General features: G+C 42.9%; 1 protein-coding gene across 1 annotated transcript in view; it reads right to left on the bottom strand.

Annotated features, from left to right (window-relative positions):
- The window catches only part of Entpd5 (ectonucleoside triphosphate diphosphohydrolase 5 (inactive)), a 34,281-nt gene that overhangs the window by 8,732 nt on the left and 5,956 nt on the right, over positions 1–19,593 (bottom strand). Inside the window, exons 3-11 of the mRNA XM_057782257.1 lie at positions 9,497–9,779; positions 8,450–8,529; positions 6,966–7,109; positions 4,251–4,326; positions 3,995–4,030; positions 3,222–3,310; positions 2,907–2,986; positions 2,261–2,322; positions 1,359–1,460 (exon numbers count right to left, since the gene is read on the bottom strand). Of these exons, the coding sequence (XP_057638240.1) occupies positions 1,359–1,460; positions 2,261–2,322; positions 2,907–2,986; positions 3,222–3,310; positions 3,995–4,030; positions 4,251–4,326; positions 6,966–7,109; positions 8,450–8,529; positions 9,497–9,779 (952 nt within the window). The remainder of the gene's footprint in view (positions 1–1,358; positions 1,461–2,260; positions 2,323–2,906; positions 2,987–3,221; positions 3,311–3,994; positions 4,031–4,250; positions 4,327–6,965; positions 7,110–8,449; positions 8,530–9,496; positions 9,780–19,593) is intronic.

Below are 19,593 nucleotides of genomic sequence, written 5' to 3'. Positions count from 1 at the left end.
TAGACCCTCTTAATTATTAGATTCAGGGAGAAAAGGGCACTCCAGGAAGACGAGAGCAGGGACGGCTGGTTCTCTAAGTCTAAAAAACTGAAGAAAAGAAGCAGCAGCAGAAACAGCTGCACCTGCTGAACAAGCTAACCCAGGAATTTCCTCCACAACAAAATAATAGCTGGAGGCTGAAGACATGACTTAATGAAGAACATTGGCTGCTCATTTAAAATGTCATTATTTTATGTGTGTGTTTGCCTGCATGTATATCTGTGCACCACACATTATCTGGTGCCTTCAGAGTCCAGAAGAGGCATTAGATCCTCTGGAACTGGAGTTTCAGACAGTTGAATCATCATGAGGGTGCTGGGAATCGAACCCAGGTCTCTGAAAGAGCAGCAAGTGTTCTTAACCACTGAGCCATCTCTCCAGCCCCACTCCCTGCACATATAGAGAGGACCCGGGTTCAGATCACAGCAACCATGGGAAGGCTCACAACTAACTGCACCTCCAGTCCCAGCGGACCTGACTTCCTCTTCTGACCTCCATGGGTACTAGGCACACACACAGTGCTCATACAAACATGCAGGCTAAACACGTAAAATACACTCATACACATAAAAATAAATCTTTTATTTATTTATTTTGGTTTTTTGAGATAGGGTTTCCCTGTGTAACAGTCCTAGCTGTCCTGGAACTAGCTCTTGTAGACCAGGCTGGCCTCAAACTCACAGGGATTCATCTGCCTCTGCCTCCCAAGTGCTGGGATTAAAGGCGTGCCCACCACCGCCCGGCCAAAATAATAAATCTTAAAAATGACAAAAACATAAAATTAACTGAAGAAACCAAAAAAGGTGGCTGAGTTTTAGAAGTCCTAAAAAAGATGTATGACCTTCCTCAACCTCACTGTTCGTGTCCACGGCAGCTCCTCCCCTTAACCTGTGATCACCAAAAACAGCCACAGCCACCGTGGTACTTACTGCCGTCATTATGTTTCACGGTCTTTGTGAGCAATTATTCAGAAACACAATTTCCCCTTTACTTTAATGTCTGTGCATTTTATAGTATCTGAAATGAATGATTCTTATCTCAATTGAGTTTTACTATAACTGAAGCTGTTAAACATACACTGGATCTGAAAGAGGAACTCACCCTGCTGCACCAGACAGGTGACAGCAGGTTTCTAGCTCCTCCACGGGGCAGAACAGGATGCAGAGTAGCTGCTGCCTTGCTTGCTGGCCTCTGAACATACCAACAGTGAGTGCTTCCAATATGGTAAGTCTCTTTGGGCTCTAGAACAGGTTCCTATAGGACTCTTCCAGACCATGAATGATGAAGGGAATTTTAACCAGTGAAGAAACACCACTCACCTTCTTGGTTGCCACCATACTGATATTTCACACCCCCAAAGATCCACTCCGCTTCCAACCATCTTGGTAAACAGGCACTTCGAAATGTATGTCCATCAGTTCCTGGAAGAACCACAACACAAGAAAGCAAGCGTGTGAGAGAGGGAGTGTAGAAGCACACAGGCTGCAAGGGATCATCAAGGGATCTGGGCCTCACAATCTTATGAAACTGGTTCCTTGGCTGCACCCTGTGACATGGATTCTTCACAGGCTCTGTGGTAGTGGTGAACTCTCTAAATCAGAGGCAAATTTTCATGCATATGCACATTTGGCAGGATTTATAACTTTTATCACATCCCAAAGAAATAAAAAAAACAGTAATGTAAGTTTCTTTCTTTAGTAGAGGAACATCCCTCCACTGGCAGCTGAGATTAGAGACACTTGGTAAACTGAATAGTGCGTGCTCCTCTCCCAGTACTACTTCACTGTGAGCAAGGCGCTGCAGTGCACCAGATGCGAAATCATGTTTAAGGTGAAGACTAGGGCACAGAAAGGTCAACGATTTGTTCCCAATCACAAAGCTGGGACTGCAGCCAGTTCTGCCTGTGCCCAGCTGTGAAGACAGAGAGGAAACTGCTCAGTCATTCCACTTGGCAAACACAACAGACCTTGTTTCCTGACAAAGGCTTGTACAAGTTCCTACTCCACACTGTCGAGCTTCAGGCTTGCAGACACAGGCTCTTACCCTATATGAGCAGCCCTCACTCTCAAGGTGACGGACACATCACAGCACCAGCCGTTTTTGTGTCTATTATGCAACACAACCCTTTGCTCCACAGAATGAGTGCCAAGGAAGGGAAGAGGCGAGCTGCGATTGGCACCACTCCCACTGTCTCCCGCCACGAACTGGTACTCAGACAAACCTTTTGTTTCCAGGGCTCCCAGCGTTGCCAGTCTTGCAGCTTTCAATCCAAATCCCAGGTAACTGTAAAATAGAGGATTGACCGATTTCAGGCTGTCCTGGATGTTTTCAGCCCTCTGCTGTCTTTTTCAAATGTGACGTGGTTCTCTGACTCCCTTTGGAACATGGAAACTTTGCCCTATGTCTCTGTGCCACATTATCCACGTGACCAGTAAAAGAAGACTCTGGAATCTGGATCAAGGATATGCAGTAAATGGCTCAGGTGTGATGCCGAAGAATAGATCATTCCTGGTGGTCCAGCCTGAGAACCAGCCCCAGAAAAAGCTCTCATTGGTTTAGCTCTGATCAGTTCCACACTGCTCTCTCAACACTGGAGCCCAGATCACAGGAGTTGGTATGGAGCTCTGGCTGAGTTCTGGGCCTTCTCCACAGGCTCCCATCTAAAGAAAAACTGACTCTTACATCACATACTTTTGAGGCCAAAAATGAGGATGCCTCTTACGTTTCTCAGGTTTGGTGTATGACTTAGGTTTCAGTAGACAGGGAGGAGACTGGCAGAGACTTTCAGAAGCTGATAAGATACAATAACAAAAAGTTATGAAAAGTAACACAATGTGAACTATTATTCCTCCCTACCCCCTCCTCACCTGTGTGTATAGAGCTTAAAAGTGCTGTTAAACATCTCAAAGGAAGTGAGGTAGCCCCTAGGCGTTTGTTCCAGGGTTTTCTGCAAATCAGAAAAAGCAAAAAGACTTCAGCATCTGCAATTATATTAAGATTTTAGTATCACTATGCACAACCCTCTCCCCCAAAATCAGAGATGGGGAAGATTCACTTTCTTCAGTCATTGAGCACGTAGCCTATTCACGGTAGAGCTGATGTCTCCAAACAGGGCGCCACTTTCTGAGCACCATGATACTGTTTAGGTGTGTTGCCAACAGGGCCTTAATAAAGTGACTCACCGCAAACTGGGGTAGAAACGTGATTTGGGTGGAGGCACCCCCCAGGTCAAGGGTCCCCATAGTCTCCTGGCCATGACCATGCAGTTGACCTGTTAATGAGAGGAAGGTATGTGTACCCAGGCCATCCAGATACTCTGTCTGGAGGTTCTCCTCTGCTTTTGCGCACCAAAGGTATTTGTCACGATTGACTGCTCTCTGAGCCCAGAGGCTGCAGGCTAACGTAAACTCAGAGGGCTGGCTGAAGCTGAGGCCTTGAAAGCAGATTATAAAATTAGCTTATCTCCCTAACCTCTTCTTTTTAAAAAAAAAATATTTTTTTTTCAATTTAATTATGTGAGTTGTAGTTATATACACATGAGTGTAGCTGTCTAGAAGTTAGAGGCCTGGAGCTGAAATTACAGGTACCCAAGGGTCTATGGAAAGAACAGTAAGTGATTTTAACTCCTAAGCCATTTCTCCAGCCCAGCCCCTTCTTTTAAAGAAAGTGCAGCTGGGTAGAGGTGCACACCTTTAATCCCAGTACTAGGGAGGCAGAGGCAGGTGAATCTCTTGAGTTCAAGGCCAGCCTGGTCTACAAGAGCTAGTTCCAGAGAAACCCTGCCTCAAAAAACCAAACAATAACAAATACAAAACAAAAAACAAAATCCCCAAACAAAGAAAGAACAGTATAGGAAGAAAGACGTAGACTTTACCCTCGCGGTAAAAATAAATAAACAAAAACTGTAAAAGCCAGTTAAAGCTAAAAGGTAAATTTCAAGATGTATTTAATTTACCTGTTAGAAAGTTCACAGTAACCCAAGCTAATATGCCTAAAAGGAGAGAAAAACAAAAGATTACATTCTAGAGCATTTTCCTCTCTGTTCTATTTCTAATTTTCATGTCTAGAGCATTGCCTCCTGGCCCTATCCCTCCCTATTTACTTAGCTCCTCTTTCTCTCATGCTGGATCCTTATTCCCAGTCCCTTTAACTGGGTCTTCCATTGACTCCACCCACTTTCCCCACAGTATGAATTTCAGCTTCTGTCCCACCTTCATCAGACCCATCCATGATGCTAACGCTGTCATCTGGGACCAGGAAAGGGGACTTCTTGAAGATCTCCTCTACCTAGGGAAAAGTGCAAAAAACCTAGGTTCCGTGAGGTGATAATCATCAACAGTGATCCCATTGGCTGAGTCCTCTGCGTCTTAGAAAACAGCTCTCTCACGTTCTTTCCCAGATGAAACGACAGCAGCACTTACTCCTTTTCCCCGGGAAGCCAGAGGAGGGACCAGGCAAGGATGTAATTTTCTTGAAAAAACATAAGCACATGGCATGGATTTCTTAAGAAACCATCTAGCTGGGCGGTGGTTACAAAGCTACAGAGAAACCCTGACTCCAAAAACAAAAGAAAAAAAGAAACCCATCTAAATTTATTATCAATTGAACCTAGGGAAGAACATATATTTAACCCTTCCAACTGAATCAAGAGCCTGTAATTTTTGTTAGGACCCTGACTAACTCCACCTGGTCAAGCGGTGAATGCTGACAAGCCTAGGAGCTGAGGCACTCTGCCTCTGCTGGGGTTTGGTGCACAGCTAGGGCCTATAGAGACTTAGGGAGTCCTCACACCTAGCCTCATGAAGTCTTACTGAAGACGTGTGAATGAAGGCCTTACACAAATGTTCCTGATTCTTCATAAGTATAGGCCACTGAGACATGCATTATGGCCTTCAAATGTTTTTAAGGACATTTATGGATTTTTGTGTGAGTGTGCACATATGTGTGCATTGATGTGAGCCTGTGCACGGCACAGCACATGTCTGGAGGTTAAGAGAACTGGTTGCTCTCGCAGAGACCAGGTTCCATTCCATCACTCACATAGTGGTTCACATCATCTATTACTTCAGTTTCAAGGGATCTAACCCCCTCTTCTCACCTCCACAGGAACCAGGCATGCGTTTGGTACACAGAAATGCATGAAAGCAAAATACTTATAAAATAAAAAGTAAATCTAAAGAAAAAACTTTTCGGGATGGAGCGATGGCTCAGAGGTTAAGAAAACTGACTGCTGTTCTGGAGGTCCTGAGTTCAATTCCCAGCAACCACATGATGACTCACATCCATCTATAACGAGATCTGGTGCTCAGAACACTATATACATAATAAATAAACTAAAAAAATAACAAAAAATATAATAATTTAAAAAAAAAGAAAAATCTTTTCAATAAAAATTGGAATTTGAATTTCCACTGACATGCTTGGACCAGAACTTAAACCCTATGGGCTGAGAGTCAAGAAAACCTGCTCCCAGTAAGACCTTGTTAACGACTCGCCTTAAACTAGGACACGATTCAGGTGGAGGCACTTTGAAGGGCTGAATCCCACTCTGCTGTGATTAATTTTAATTATAATGAGATTCTGCCTATATAAATGTTCTTTACAACATGAAATCTAATGTTTACTATATCTTGTAATATCTTTATTATTTAAATACATACAATATAATATAAAGTTTAATAAAATTGCATTTAAATTTTTATTTGAAGAACAATATTTTAAAAATATTCCCAACATTTTATGCTGAGAGAAAAAAACAAACTTAGAAAGCCAGAGACTATAAACTGTACAATGTTTCATTTTATGAAACATAAGAAGAAACAAAACTTATCTACAGTGAGAGAATGCAAATCTGTGGTTGCCTGGTTTCAAGAGTAGTGAAAACGGACTGAAAAAGGGTACAAGACCTCTATATTTGTCAAAACACCTTTATCTGAGTACTTTAAATGTACATTTACATTTTAATTTGTGTGTGCATATTTGCAGATGTGTGTACACATTTGTGTGCACAGATGTATGCAGGACAGAGGTCAACTTTGAGCTTTCTTTTTCAAGGTCTGTCACCTTCATTTATGAGACAGGATTTCTCACTGGGGCCTGGATGGTTAGGTTATGCTGGTTAGCCAACAATTCCCAGGGATGCCCTGTCTTCATTTCCGCAGCACTGAGATCTCAGATGTGTGCCACCATGCCTGGTATTTTTATGGATGTGCTGGGGATCCAATGCTCAGACCCTGATAAGTAGACAGATTTCATTTTATGTAATATTTTTAAGTAGAGTTTATTTAAAACCATTTCTATATTATACCTTTGGAAAATTCAAATAAATGGTACCTTGGAGGGCAGGTGAGCTGGCTTAGTGGGTAAGGGCACTCGTCACCAAGCCTGATTATCTGGGTGGAAGGTGTGACTGAACTCTACGTTTACCTCTGACCTCCATGCTGCACCCTGGCACATGCTGAGTTCACACACACACACACACACACACACACACACACAAACACATTCAAAATAAACAAATAAATAAATGCAATAAAAATATCATGGAAGGAGTACTTTGAACTTTTTAAGGAAAACCTCTTTAAGTTGAAGGGTGGTAATTTAAAATGTAATGACCAGCTGACTACCCAGTCACCACAATAACTGAGCGATGATGGGATACTAAAAGCAGCAGTCACTCCCAAGTACTTCTTTTTTTTTTTTTTTTTGGTTTTTCGAGACAGGGTTTCTCTGTGGTTTTGGAGCCTGTCCTGGAACTAGCTCTTGTAGACCACGCTGGTCTCAAACTCACAGAGATCCACCTGCCTCTGCCTCCCAAGTGCTGGGATTAAAGGCGTGCGCCACCACCGCCCGGCCCCAAGTACTTCTTAAAAGGAAAAAACAGAAACAAAACCCAGCATTATCCAAGATTCAGATTCAAAAATCACCTCCCAGAGCAGAGCTTGGGCTTTCTGTTCTGGCAGTAAACGCAGCCCAGCTGTTGCTTTCAGAACCACTGGGGTCCTTTTCCAGTGACTTTTGGGGATTGAGTCTTTGGCCAAATCCAAGAGTTCTTGAACAGTCTCAGCGCCCTTTAAAAGAGAATGGCATTAGTATTGGTGGTTAAAAGCATTAGTTTTCTTATAAGAACCCAGGTTTGATTCCCAGCACCCACATGGCAGTTAACGACTGTCTGTAACTCCAGTCCTGGAAGTGTCTGATGCCCTCTTCTGTCCACCACAGGCAATGGTGAAGATAGGAAAAACACCCGTACACAAAATAAACAAAAACAAAAACAAAAACCAACTCTCTGTTTTATTTACTTATTTATTTAAAAAAGATTTTATTTATTATGTATACAATACAGTGTGCTGCCTCCATGTAAGGCTGCAGGCCAGAAGAGGGCACCAGATCTCATTGTAGATGGTTGTGAGCCACCATGTGGTTGCTGGGAATTGAACTCAGGACCTCTAGAAGAACAGTCAGCATCCTTAACCTCTGAGCCATCTCTCCAGCCCCAACCCTCTGTTTTATTAAGTGAAAATTTACTGTGATAACAAGCTACCCATTGAGACAAAATGTCTTTACTCCTCTTGCTTCAGTCTCCCACATGCTGGCTGAGATGACAGGTATGAGCCAGCACACTCCTCCTCTTAGCAAACATAATACAATCTTCCTTTCTAAATGTCAAATCCTCTTCTGCTAATGAAGCTGCTTTCAATAGTTCAGACCCTAGCACATTTGCCAATTACCTGCTCAACTAGAAAACACATTTCAGTTCTTTAAGCTCACACTGTTTTATTTATTTGTTTAAGACAAGGTCTCTCTGTGGCCTAGGCTGTCAAAACAAAACAAATACATTTCACTATATAGCCTAAATTGGCCTCAAACTCTTGGTAATCTTCCTGCCTCAGACTACCAAATGCTGGGGATTACAGGTATGAGCCACCACACCCGGCCAGGTTGGCAGCTAGCTAGCAAGCCCTATCAATCCTCCTGTCTCTGATCTCCATAGTGCTGTGGTGACAGGCAGTCAAGCAATGACATGTCAACTTTTTCCATGGGTGATGGGGTCTGAGCTCTCCTAATCACTGAGGCACCTGTCCCACTCCCCAAATCTATTTCTAGCCTTCTTTCTACTCCTTGTGAGTCTGGGATATACTATTACTACTGAACAGCACGAAACTTACAACATGGGTTTAATGACAGGGTGTTGTAGAGCTATCAAGAGACTGAAACCATATGGGCACAATTTTAAGGCCTTCTAATGCCACTGAGTGTGTTCAAGGTCAGCTGTGTTAACTTAGTGAGATGCTGACCCAAATACAAAGTAAAAGGTTTCTTGGACAGAGCTCAGCCACAGAGCACTCACTCTGGGCTTTCTCCTTAGCATATACAACACAGAAACAAAAGAATCAATCATAACACTCACCTGCTTGGGTTGATCTGCAAAAGCAGAAAGTCCTGGCTTCACAGACTCAAAAATCTCACCTTCCAGAAAGGGAAGCTGTCCTATTTTGTCCATGAAACAGAGAGGGTGTAGGGGTTACCAAATGTTAGACTACTTCAAATGTTAATCTCTAGACATTGCTGTATGATTTAGTAAATTAAAAGTCTCCAGCTGAGCTGTGAGGAATGCTTTGCAGAATTGTTAGGAAGGGGACCACAGGGTGTTATGCAACCCTGATGGTCCCTCTGCTCTCTCTCTGGTGAAACTCCAGCTCTTATTCCTTCCCCCAACTCTCTCTTTCTTTTTCAAACTGTTAATAGACTTTGGAGACAGTTTCACTATGTAACCCAGGCTGGCCTTGAGCTCCCTACACAACTTGAATTGTGGTCCTCCCACCTGAGTTCCTGGGCTCTTTAGATAACCCAAGGAAAGAAAACTGACATTTCAGAGAAAGTCTTCAAGGTCCCCTCGGTTCCCTTTCCAAGGATGGTAGGGAAAACTTACTGGGACACTTTCCCCCAGAATCACTGCCAACATTCTCAATATTCTGGACCTCTGGGGTATTAACCTTTAGAGAAGATGGATAAGTTACAGCTATACTTGGACAAAACTATCTATCTATCTATCTATCTATCTATCTATCTATCTATCTATCTATCTATCTACCTACCTACCTACCTACCTACCTACCTACCTATGAGACAATGCCTGTTGTGAGGCCGAGGATGACCCCATTCTCCTGCTTTCCCCTTCATGCACTAGCATGCACAGTTTATGTGCTGTTGTGGATCAAACTCAGGACTTCATGAAAGTTAGGCAAATGCTCCCCGAACTGAGCTACGCCCCTAGTCTATCCCACAAGTCTCTCTTGATTCCACATTAAACTATGTGTTCAATAATATCTCTGAAGATTGATATCCAACAGCTGGAAGGTTCTCTAATACACACCACACCTGGCACATCTGTTTCTGGAAGAAGATGCTAAGGCATAGATACATGCAGACTGCAAAGGGTCCCAGCTGCACTTACCTGCTGTTTTCTGCACAAAAGTGTAAACATGAATTCGAGTTCCAGTGCTGCCTGCATCAAACATAATTCCATAAAAGGTGCTGGCACTGACATTAATGGGGCACATGGAAGACAAGAAGACACCCTCAAACCAAGTCTGCTGTTCTCTGTAGAAGACAGTGCTGCCAACACAGGCTATCATCAGCATGAAAAAGACAGCGTCCCAAGAAGTGGCCATATTCTTCCCAAGATGTGGACCTGAGGCTTTGTTGCTGAAATAGGGCTGTTCACACTCCTGTAGGGGCTTAGGGAACAAAGAGATACAGGTTAGTCAATTGGCTTTTATGGTTAAACTATTTTAATAAATAAATAAATAACTCACTATGGAAATCCTACAGATCTCCAAGGTGTTCCTTCTCTATTTCTCATAACCAGTACAACAAGCTAAACCAGGGCAACACAGGCTCTTAGGCCTTTCTACCAAAGAGTATCTGGTTCCAAGAGGAAACTGGGATTTAAAATATACTTTCCCACACTTTGTCTTGAATTGTAGGCTGATTTTCACATACTCAAAGGCTGTCTTCTTCCCTGCTTCTATGGTTCGACTTAATTTTTTTCTTTCCATTTTGACAAATTTGCCTTTGTATCATACACTAACATGCCTTCCTCCTCTTGGTTTTGGCTGGCACTTAGGAAGCTCTTTGGGGGCTGGAGAGAGGACTCAGAGGTTAAGAGCACTGCACTGCCTGCTTGTCCAGAGGTCCTGAGATCAATTCCTAGCAACCACATGGTGGCTCACAGCCATCTATCATGAGATCTGGTGCCCTCTTCTGGGATGCAGGCATACATGATCTATAAATAAATCTTTAAAAAAGAAGTTTCTTTCAACTGGGCCTGATGATATAGACCTGTAATCCCAGCTATTCATGAGGCTAAGGTTGGAAGGATCACAAGTTTGAGACCTACCTGGGCTGCAAAGTAAGTTTAAGGTCAGCCTGTTCAACTTAAGAAAGCTATTTCAAAATGGAACATTTTAAAGGGGGATGTACGTCAATTAGAATGCTTGACTAGCATGCATAAATCCCCGAATTTGATACTCAGCACCACATGAACCAAGCATGGAAGTAAAAGTTTGTCATCTCAGTGCTCAGGAAAGTAGAGGCAAAGGGTCAGAATTTCAAATCATCCTTGCCTACTGCAGTAGTTTAAACAGGCATGGCCCCCGTAGACTCAAGTGTTTGATTGCTTGTCTGTAGGGAGTGGCACTATTCAGAGGTGTGGTCTTGTTGGAATAGGTGTAATCTTTTTGGAGGAAATGTGGACTTGGGCTTTGAGGTTTCCTATGCTCGAGCTACCCACAGTGACACAGTTTACTTCCTGCTGACTTAGGATCAAGATGTAGAACTCTCATCTTCTCCAGACCATGTCTGCCTGCACGCTGCCATGTCCCACCAGAATGGTAATGGACTAAACCTCTGAAACTGTAAGCATCCTCAATTAAATGTTGTCATTTAAAAGAGTTGCTGTGGTCATGGTGTTTCTTCACAGCAACAGAAACCCTAGCTAAGTCACCTATACTCTAGTTTGAGGCCAGCCTAGGATATATGAGACCCTGTCTCAAAACAAGGCCACAGCAGTGGTGTGGGATTGCTGGGGATATAACTGAGTAGAGTGTTTTCCCACTAAGAGGCCCTATATTTAATGTTAGTGCTGAAGAAAAAATGCTGAACTTCTAAATTAAAGTTGTAAAGACGGTATAAACTCAGGACTGAAGGGTGGCTGGGTTGGCAAAGAACTTGCACAGCATGCATGAAGCACTAGGTTAGGGTTAAACCAGGTGTCAGTGCGTTCCTGTAACTTTACCAAATTCAGGAGCTGGAAGTAGGAAGGTTAGGAGTTCAAGGTCATCCTCAGATAAGTAGTACCTTTGAAACCAGCAGGTAGGTCAAAACTGAAGTCAGGGAGGCTGAGGCAGGCATACTGCTGTGAGCTCGAGGCTAGCCTGGTCTATACAGTGAGCTTCAGGCCAGCTAGAGCTACATGGTAAGTTGTCTCAGAAAAAAAAGAGTAATTCAAGGTCATCCTTAGCTACTTACACATTGGATTTAAGTCTCACCAACAATCAAGTTATAAAACATCTCTCCTTGTGTTTATGGACTTCCAAAAGCAGGCCACCAAACTGTATCTGCGGTCAATACTGGCAGTGGCTTTCATGCACAACATTTTAAGGAAATAAATCAACTTAAGTACAAACTCCTAACAAGACCACCACACTTTACATTTCAGATCATGTGACTGTCATGAGAACTTAGAATAAATGGGCAAATTTCTCGTGCATCGATCTCTTTTGCCTGTATACAAGGTCTGTGTATCATGTTTTTGCTCCGTGGCTAGGGAGGCCTGAATGGGAGTCATATATCCTGGAACTGGAGTTACATAACACTTGTTCCCAGCCATATGGGTACTGAACATTGAACCTGGGTCCTCTGCAAGAGTAGCCTGTGCTCTTAACTGCTGAGCAGCCTATGAACGGACAAATTATTGCAGAGACATTCCATGTCTTGCTGGAAGTCAGAAAGCAAGTCAGTGGTGAAATCCTGACCAGAAATCAGATGTTTTATCTATCTTTCATTGTCTCTGATTTCAAACACCCCCTTATGGCAAATGTCTATGTGTTCATGTGTTGTGCCAGGGTCTATGTAGCCCTAGCTGTCCTGGAACTATGTAGACCAGGCTGTCCAAAAACCTACAGAGAGACCCACATGCCTCTGCCTCCCAAATACTGAGATCAAAGGTTTTGCACCACCACACCTGGCCCTAGCAACTGTATTTTTCGTTCTTTTTTTAAAAAATTTATTTTATTATGTATATAACACTCTGCCTCCATGTATGCTTGCAGGCCAGAAGAAGGCGCCAGATCTCATTACAGATGGTTGTGAGCCACCATGTGGGAATTGAACTCAGGACCTCTGGAAGAGCAGCCAGACTTGAAGTGCGTAGTACTCACTTTTTCTTCTTCTTCTTTTTTTTTTTTTTTGCTTTTCTGAGACAGGGTTTCTCTGTAGCTTTGGAGCCTGTCCTGGAACTAGCTCTTGTAGACCAGGCTGGCCTCGAACTCACAGAGATCCGCCTGCCTCTGCCTCCTGAGTGCTGGGATTACTGGGATATAAGGCATGTACTACCACTACCCGGCCGACTTGTACTCACTTCTTAAAGCACTGCCTTTGCTGGTTCTTCTTTTACAGCAAGTGGGCAGCTCATGAAGGTCAACTTAAAATAGCTGAAAGCAGAAATACTATTTTAGATATTCTTGTGTTTTGAGACAAGGTTTTTTTTTTTTTTTAAAAATGTAGTCTTGGCTGGGCTTGAACTCTGAGATCAGCCTGCTTCTGCCTCTCAGAGCTATAATTAGCAGAACGCATCACCATGCCCAGCTGCTTTAGACTTTGTTCATCGGCTTTCTCAATCTGTCACTAAACTCCTTCTGGGGTCACTCAGATTTTCTGCATTACTGTAGTTTCCATAAACCTCTCCAGCAAACATTTGTTGAGCAGACATCTGTTTTCTTCCAGAAGAGATTAAAAAGGGGGGAAACACACACTAAGTATCTGTTTTCATGGAGCTAGAAACTGCAGAGTCATACCTATGTGAGGAGAAGGTCAAGCAAAGGGTTTACAAGAAAGCAAGCCCACACGAGATTCCTTTGCCCTCAGCACATTGACATGGTATTAGAAGAGCTTTCGCTGTGGAGTTGACAGAGGCGCTGCATCTCACAAGACCTGCTTGCACGACTTGCTCATTTTTTACAGTCTTTACTCACATGCCATTTTCTCAGTGAAATCCTCCCTGCCTTCCTTTTTGAAAATTGCAACTTAGCTGGCTCCATGCTCATTCTCTACTTTTCTTCTCCTTTACTTTCTCCTCCCAACCCCCAGTCTGCTCTATTTCCATGTTCCTCCTTTCTCCACTTTTATCCTCAATGATCCTCCACCTACAGGGATTTTTGAGTTTTGCTTCTGATGTGTTTATGGCTAGAACAGTGATAATACACCGTAGGTGCTGGATAAACACCCTGAAGGGATCAAAGTAGACCTAATAGTTCAGACATAGGTCCAGATCATTTAGCACAGCATAGGAGCTTGACTTCTTTCCAAAGAATTAATCTCCCCACACCAGAGAACTTGATCCCAAGCTGCCAAGGACAGACTATTTTTCCAAATGTGTAGATTACACAGAGGTTTCATTTTGTCCAAATGAGTTAAGTTTTGTGCTACTCAAAATAATTTAGACAGTTGTTTCCTTTTTAAAGACTGGGAAGAATACAATATTTTAAATCCACTCTTTTCAGAATTGCTTTCTCAGGAATCTCTTGCTCATTCTCTTCTCCCCAACATAGCCCCTTCAACTGCTCTATGTCTTTGGTACAGGTAATGTGTGCCCATCTCCTGTTACTGTCTTTTCAAAAGTAGTTTTTGGTTTGTTCGTTTCTTATGTCTCCCTGTGTGGCTCAGGTGGCTCAGGCTGGCTTCTAACTCAGATCCTGCTTCCTTCACCTCCTGAGCTTATCACTGCTTCTTTATAACCAGAGTAAACACTGGCCCTCCTCCCAGCCTCCCGAGAGCTTCAGTTTGCTTCTTCCTCATCTTCCATGCCCTCTAGACTATGGGAGACCACCACACAAGAGGCTCCGGGCCCCATGAGGTACTCACCAGATCCTGTCTGCCTGTTTGCTAGGAGTGCTTGCGCTCACTGTGGATTGCCTTTGCTCTTTGCTCCTTGTCCAGCCCATCTGAAACAAGCCTTGCTTCACACATGAGTCACCCTGTGCTAGTTTGCAACTGTGTAGATTTTTGCCAACTCATTCTCTTTTATCTTTTATCATTTATCATCCATTCTTCCCTTCTCCACCTTTTGTGTGCACTTACTTCTATAATTGCTAAATGCCAACCATGTTGTTCCTAGGGCAGGGGTGGGGTGGATGATGGGTTTATTATGTATACAATATTCTGTCTGTATGTCTGCAGGCCAGAAGAAGGCACCAGACCCCATTACAGATGGTTGTGAGCCACCATGTGGTTGCCAGGAATTGAACTCAGGACCTTTGGAAGAGCAGGCAATGCTCTTAACCTCTGAGCCATCTCTCCAGCCCTCCGTGGATGATGTTTTGAGACAGAGTTTCTCTGTGTAGCCCTGGTGATCCTGGAAGTCACTTTGTAGACCAGGCTGGTCTCAAACTCAGAGATCTACTCTGTCTCTGCCTCTTGAATGCTGGGATTAAAGGTATGAATTACCACTTCCCGACAGGGCAGAAGTTTCTTAAGAACTGAATTCTAGCTGGGCAGTAGTGCCGCAGGCCTTTAATCCCAGCACTTGGGAGGCAGAAGCAGGTGGTTCAAGGCCAGCCTGGTCTACAGAGCTAGTTCCAGGACAACTAGGGCTATTATACAGAGAAACCCTGTCTTGAAACACAAAAACAAAATAAAAAACTGAATTCTAGTGGGGTTTGGTAGCACAGGGCTGTAACCCAAGCACCTGAGAGGTGAGATATGAACATTGCAAGTCTGAAATCACCTGGGGATAAAAAGAGTTCAAGGCTAGCTGGGCAGCAGTGGCCTTTAATCCCAGCACTAGGGAGGCAGAGGTAAGTGGATCTCTGTGAGTTCGAGGCCAGCCTGGTCTACAAGAGCTAGTTCCAGGACAGGCTCCAAAGCAACACAGAGGAACCCTGTCTTGAAAAACAAAAAAAAAAAGGAAAGAGAAAAAAGAAAAAAGAAAGAGTTCAAGGCCACCATGAGCTAAGTAATGAGATCTTGTCTCTAAAAAGAAAATAAATCTCCTTGAATTTTATTTTTTTACTTGCATGGCCTTGCTGGGTCTGCGCTGTGTTTGTGAGTGCCCAGAAAGACCAGAAGATGGCGTTGTGTGCCCTGAAACTGGAGTTCCAGATAGTCACGAGCTACCAAATGGGTGCTGGGATCCAAACCTGGGTTCTCTACAAGAGCAACAAGTGCTCTTAGCCTCTGAATTACGCCATCTCTCCAGCCCTTGAGTTGTTTTTACATTAGATAATCGGTGGACAAGCTAATGATAATTTCCGTTCGTGGGGTGGTCTCTAGAAAGCTGGGCAGTGGTTTTCCAACTAAGTGTCTAACATATCAGCGTCAGGCTAGAGTCTAGATCCATAAAGGACAGTGGTTTTAGTGGGGAAGCTTACTAAAAAAAATCAGACGGGTAAACTAATGGCTACAATGTGTTGGGATAAGTACTCTGGGAGAAATGTGTTCAGGGTGTTAACTGCTTAGGAGGGGGAGAAGAGAGGTAGGTGATGGATGGGAGGCTAAGAATGAGGCCGAGGTAGATTCTGAGTCAGAGGAAGGCATTAACTTGAAGAGAATTTCTGAGAAGCCGGGCGGTGGTGGCCATACCTTTAATCCCAGCACTTGGGAGGCAGAGGCAGGCGGATCTCTGTGAGTTCGAGACCAGCCTGGTCTACAAGAGCTAGTTCCAGGACAGGCTCCAAAACCACAGAGAGGCCGGGCGGTGGTGGCGCACGCCTTTAATCCCAGCACTCGGGAGGCAGAGGCAGGCGGATCTCTGTGAGTTCGAGACCAGCCTGGTCTACAAGAGCTAGTTCCAGGGCAGGCTCCAAAACCACAGAGAAACCTTGTCTCAAAAAAACAAAAACAAAAACAAAACAAACAAACAAACAAAAAAAAAAACAAAACCACAGAGAAACCCTGTCTCGAAAAAAAAAAAGAGAGAGAGAGAGAGAGAATTTCTGAGAATCTCAAGTATGCCTAGAAAATACAGGTGTTCCAGAAGAGAGGCCAAATGTCAGGAAGGATAGTTCTGGAGGCCGTAACTCAGGGTTTTAAAGCAGTAGGCTTATTTATCTTGTATGGTTCCATGGTAACACCCTGAGGTAATTATTTAGGTCTTTCTACTCCCTCCCTAAGCAAACAGCAATATAGATCAGCTTGGATAAAATGGCAGCATTTAGCAACAATTGAAAATTTCAACAGGATAAGAGACTAGAGAAGTTCATCTGAAGTCCTGAAAACAGTGACATGTAAACCAGCTTACTGCCAATTCATCTGTGTCCACAGCAAAGCTGTCTTTAACAAGGTTAAACATTAAGCATAGGGCAAGTTTAAAATGTAACTCAGATAACAGTTTTGAATAGTGAACTTAACTGCAGGACTAGAAATGGCCAAAGCCACACCAAGCAAAGGAAGGCAGGTCTCAAAGGTGAGTGTGGAAGAGTTCAGCAGTGAGCATGATTCATCTGGGCCCTTGATATCTGAAGACGATGGGCATACATAACACCTTTTAGGTTTTCAAAGTCAAATGTAGGGCCTTAGACACCCACGAATGCACCTGAAATGCACTAAGGGAACATGCAGTGGGGAAGGGAGCACCCGATCTGGCCATCTAACTAACGAGTCCCAAATTTAGATGGTGAGAGCCTGTCTCAAAAAGTGATAGGAGAAAATTAGTAAAAATTTAATACTGTTTTTAAAAAACCCTTAAATCTATTTAATATAAGTAAAAGAATAAAATTTTAAAAATTACACTTCACACAATATTCTGCTCATTTCTATAAGCAAAATCTAATTAAAATTTGAAATAAAAATGAGATACATTTCTGAAAGAGAAAGAGGAAAATAAGCCACAATTTCTACTAGTAAGTAATTGAACAACCTACTAAAATTAAATACTCAGAGTAAAAACACAAACATAGGGCTGGAGAGAAGGCTCAGTGGTTAAGAGCATTGCCTGCTCCTCAAAAGGTGCTGAGTTCAATTCCCAGCAACCACATGGTGGCTCACAACCATCTGTAATGAGATCTGGTGGCCTCTTCAGGCATACATATAGACAGAATATTGTATACATAATAAATAAATTAAAAAAACCACAAACATAAAAGGAACTACTTTACACTTCATACATTAAAATGTCTTAGCAGTAGACTGATAAGGTATTCAAGAGGTACTGGTAGAAACTGGTACTACTGACCACCAGCACAGCTTCGAAAATCACAGAAAGACCTAGTCACATGTCATTTGAAACATCAAGAAAACTAATAAAGGCTTAATGAAAAATCAATTTTTATTAAAGTCCCCTAAAAGTGTGTGCATGGAAACAGAGCATGCTCAAACAGTAAAACTCTCCCAGTGAGATGATTCAGCTCACACTGGGGGTGGGGGGGAAGGGAGGGAAGGCTCTTTGCCTCAAAGTCTCTCGGCCAAAATCTCACCATGCTAGTCAGGGTGGATTCCCATCAGGAGGGTAGTGAGTCATAAATTCTTTAAGGTCCTACAGTCTTCAAATCAAATACCATAACTCCCATTAAAGGATTAGAACTGATGCACTGGTAGTGACAACAGATATAAAACTCTTTCTTATATGCAGATTCCTTCCTTCTGTAGTTTGTTTCCGTCAGAACAGCGTTAGATTTTCAGACCACTCGTGTCTATAAGGGTCATTCTGTACAATGAAACCATGCAGGTGCTATTTCAAAGTGAGTCTGGCAGTGCAAGCCTTCATTCTCCATTGCTTTAAGCTGATTGAGTGGGCTACAATAATTACCTTCCAGAGGGGACAGCTGTTGCTATTGCTCCCTTCTTCTTCACAATCACAAGGTGTTTTCTTAGCCATGCGTGAAGAATCAGTCTTTTAGATAAGAATGCATCATTAATCGGAGAGGGGTTTATACTGCCCAATAAACAAATATAGTAAAAATATGAGGTGATAAGCTATCTCTGCCTCATAAACAAGTACTGACTGTGGGAGGCATTTACAGCAACCCCTTTATCCAGTTTTGTTTAGCAAAGTTTCAGTTATCCACAGCTGACTGTGGTTGGAAAACATTTAAATGGAAAATTCTGAAAATGAACAATTTATAAGTTTCAAATATCTTTTTATCAAAGCATAGTTATCCTATTTTATCATTTATTATTGTATTTCACCTATAAATTAAACTGTCTCACAAACAGAAGCATATGGGAAGACATTATATATAGGACTCAGTAACTTTTTTGGAGATAGGGTCTCACTATGCAGCCCTGCAAAAGAGTAATTACTAAAGATCAGTAAAGCCCCAGTTCTAAACTTGACTGTGGGAACATATGCCGCACAGTGCACATGTGCCTGTGTACTACGTGTGTGCAGGTGGAAACCAGAGGGTGATTCTTTCCACTTTACTGAGACAAGCTCTTTCACTAGAATGACTGCCAGATTTTTTTTTTTTTTTTTTTTTTTTTTGGTTTTTCAAGATAGGGTTTCTCTGTGTAGCCCTAGCTGTCCTGGAACTAGCTCTGTAGACCAGGCTGGCCTTGAACTCACAGATATTCACCTGCCTCTGTCTCCCAAGTGCTGGGATTAAAGGCAAGCACCACCACTGACTGGCAGGCCCCATATTTCCAGCCCATCCAATTGTGAAGATAAACCAGGCCTACAGTGATGGCTCACTTATGTGCACGCTGCCAAGTCCAACAACCTGAGTCCCACCTGGCCCCGTGTGGTAGAATGCGAGAACTGACTCCACAGGTAATTTCCTGATTCCCACACCCATGTAGTGGCACACCAACCCTCACACCCACGACCACCACCCCTCCTAAATAAACAAATGTGATTTTTTTTAAAGGATAGGCTAAAAGCGCAGATTTATAAAACTTGCTGGTTTAAGCTGGGTGGTGGTGGCGCACGCCTTTAATCCCAGCACTCGGGGGCAGAGGCAGGCGGATCTCTGTGAGTTCAAGGCCGGCCTGGTCTGGAAAAGCTAGTTCCAGGACAGGAACCAAAAAGCAACAGAGAAACCCTGTCTCGAAAATCAAAAACAAAAAACAAACAAACAAACAAACAAACAAAAAACAACTTGCTGGTTTATAAATGGTGACAGCTAATTAATTCCCCTTAAAATCTAAAAATATCACTCTTCCCCAACCAACCAACCAACCAACCAGATAATATAAGATGAAGCAAACATATTTATAGACAGTCTAGCCCTCAAATCACAAGGATCAAAGACAATCTTCTGCATTCTAAGTTCTTTTGTTTCCTTTTTTCATCAATTTTTATATTTATTTACTTGAGACAAGGTCTCTCTATATAGACCA

The sequence above is a fragment of the Chionomys nivalis genome, chromosome 10 (genome assembly GCF_950005125.1).
Source record: "Chionomys nivalis chromosome 10, mChiNiv1.1, whole genome shotgun sequence".
Lineage (NCBI taxonomy): Eukaryota > Metazoa > Chordata > Mammalia > Rodentia > Cricetidae > Chionomys > Chionomys nivalis.
The sequence above is the reverse complement of the archived record's forward strand: the minus strand, read 5'-3'. Positions and strand labels throughout refer to the sequence as shown.